The sequence below is a fragment of the Zingiber officinale genome, chromosome 8B, assembly GCF_018446385.1.
Source record: "Zingiber officinale cultivar Zhangliang chromosome 8B, Zo_v1.1, whole genome shotgun sequence".
Taxonomy (NCBI): domain Eukaryota; kingdom Viridiplantae; phylum Streptophyta; class Magnoliopsida; order Zingiberales; family Zingiberaceae; genus Zingiber; species Zingiber officinale.
In genome coordinates, this window is record NC_056001.1 from 48877843 (window position 1) to 48879839 (window position 1997).

The 1997-nt window shown below is 44.6% G+C and overlaps 1 protein-coding gene across 1 annotated transcript; it reads left to right on the forward strand.

Moving 5' to 3' along the window:
• The first annotated feature begins 625 nt into the window (after positions 1-625).
• Positions 626-1035, forward strand: LOC122013780. Its single transcript, XM_042570008.1, has 2 exons — positions 626-662; positions 704-1035. The coding sequence occupies exons 1-2, from the start codon at positions 626-628 to the stop codon at positions 1033-1035; spliced, it is 369 nt and encodes a 122-aa protein (XP_042425942.1).
• Positions 1036-1997: the final 962 nt, after the last annotated feature.

The following is a 1997-nucleotide window of genomic DNA, read 5'->3' on the forward strand; positions in this document are numbered from 1 at the left end:
GTCTTGTATTGAAAGACAAGCTAATATGGAGATACAATGAGACTGGAGAGCATCGATCATATTCTTTTTGCAACAAGGTGCCTTGCCAGGTGATGTCGAACGAGCGAGAGTCTTTAAGAAGAAAGCCATCAGATATACTTTGATAGGGGATCAGCTTTACAAAAGGGCCTTTTCTAGCCCCTTGCTCAAATGTATTGGACCGGAAGATATGCAATACATCTTACAAGAGGTTTATCAAGGTTCGTGCGGTAATCATATTGGGGACAGATCTTTAGCGCGTAAAATTTTATTGGCCGGGTATTTCTGGACTACCCTACAGGAAGATGCAGCTCAACTCGTAAGGGCATGTCTGTCTTGTTAGAAGCATCAGAATATCCCATATCATCCTACCCAACTGTTGAAGACTTCCATCATTTCGTTCCCTTTCGATCAGTGGGGTATGGACATAGTAGGCTCATTTCCCCTAGCCACAACCCAAAGAAGGTTTCTATTAGTAGCTGTAGATTATTTTTAAAATGGGTGGAAACTGAACCATTGGCAAGAATTATGGAACACGCAGTCATCAAATTCCTATGGCAACACATTATTTGCAGATTTGGTATTCCTCATAAATTAGTCTCTGATAATGGAAGACAATTCCAGGGACAGAGGATTAGAGAATGGTGTGCAGGATATGGCATTGCATAGGCATTCACCTCTGTAGCATATCCACAGAGTAACAGGCAAGCAGAAGTGACCAACAAAGAAATCATTAGAGGACTTAAGACTAAACTAGATCATGTTGGTGGTAGTTGGGTAGATGAGTTACCCAGTGTGCTATGGGCTTATCACACCACCCCTCGAGAGGCTATGGGAATAACCCCATTTCAGCTAGTATATGGTGGGGAAGCAGTAGTCCCCATTGAGGTGGGGATAGAATCTGATCATAGACGACTCTATGATGAAGATAATGATGGTCGACGTCTTATGGAACTCGATCTTATTGAAGAAGCTCGGGACAAGGCAACAACTCGTCTTACATCTTATCGACAGTGAATGAGATGGAATTACAACAAAAGGGTTATCCTCCGATTCTTTCAAGTAGGGGATTTAGTGTGGAAGCATGTCAAACCTGTGGGGGATGTTACTAAATTGGCACAGAAACTCGCTTCTGGCTCTTATTATCTCCAAGACTCAGAAGGAAGAAAGCTTGAGAGGCCTTGGAGTGTGAACCACTTACAACCATACAAAGCCTAACAAGTACGCATGTAATTTGTTCTTATATTTCATTTAATTTTTGAGTATAATGAAAAGATGCAAGCATATACTATTTAATCAATACATGCATTTACTAGAATAAACCAAACAATTTTCTCCTGAGCGTGTTTCCTCCGCTCGATAACAGTCGATCGGGGACTTCAAGGAGTGACCAGGCTGGCTTCTTGGAAGGGAACCAGAGACTTAAACCTCTAATCATCAAGCGTGTTTCCTCCACTCAGATCTATCCGAGTGTGCTTCCTCCGCTCGATAACAGTCGATCGGGGGCCTTAAGGAGTGACCAGGCTAGCTTCCTGGAGGGGAACCGGAGACTTTAAACCTCTAATCATCGAGCGTGCTTCCTCCTCTCGATAACAGTCGATCGGGGACCTCAAGGAATGACTAGGCTGGCTTCCTAGAGGGGAACTAGAGACTTTAAACCTCAAATCATCGAGCGTGTTTCCTTCGCTCAAATCTATCCGAGCGTGCTTCCTCCGCTCGAAACAGTCAATCGGGAACCTCAAGGAGTGACCAGGCTGGCTTCCTGGAGGGGAACCGGAGACTTTAAACCTCTAATCATCTAGCGCATTTCTTCCGCTCAGATCTATTCGAGCGTGCTTCCTCCGCTTGATAACAGTCGATCGGGTACCTCAAGGAGTAACCAGGATGGCTTCCTGGAGGGGAACTGGAGACTTTAACCTCTAATCATCGAGCATGTTTCCTCCGCTCAGATCTATCTGAGCGTGCTTCCTCCGCTCGAT

What these genes read in the sequence shown, in the direction of transcription:
- LOC122013780 (XM_042570008.1), top strand. Translation starts at nt 626, where the DNA reads ATGGAAGACAATTCCAGGGACAGAGGATTAGAGAATG. An exon ending in GGACAGAGGATTAGAGAATG is followed by an intron (nt 663 to 703) that starts GTGTGCAGGATA and finishes TCACCTCTGTAG; the next exon opens with CATATCCACAGAGTAACAGG.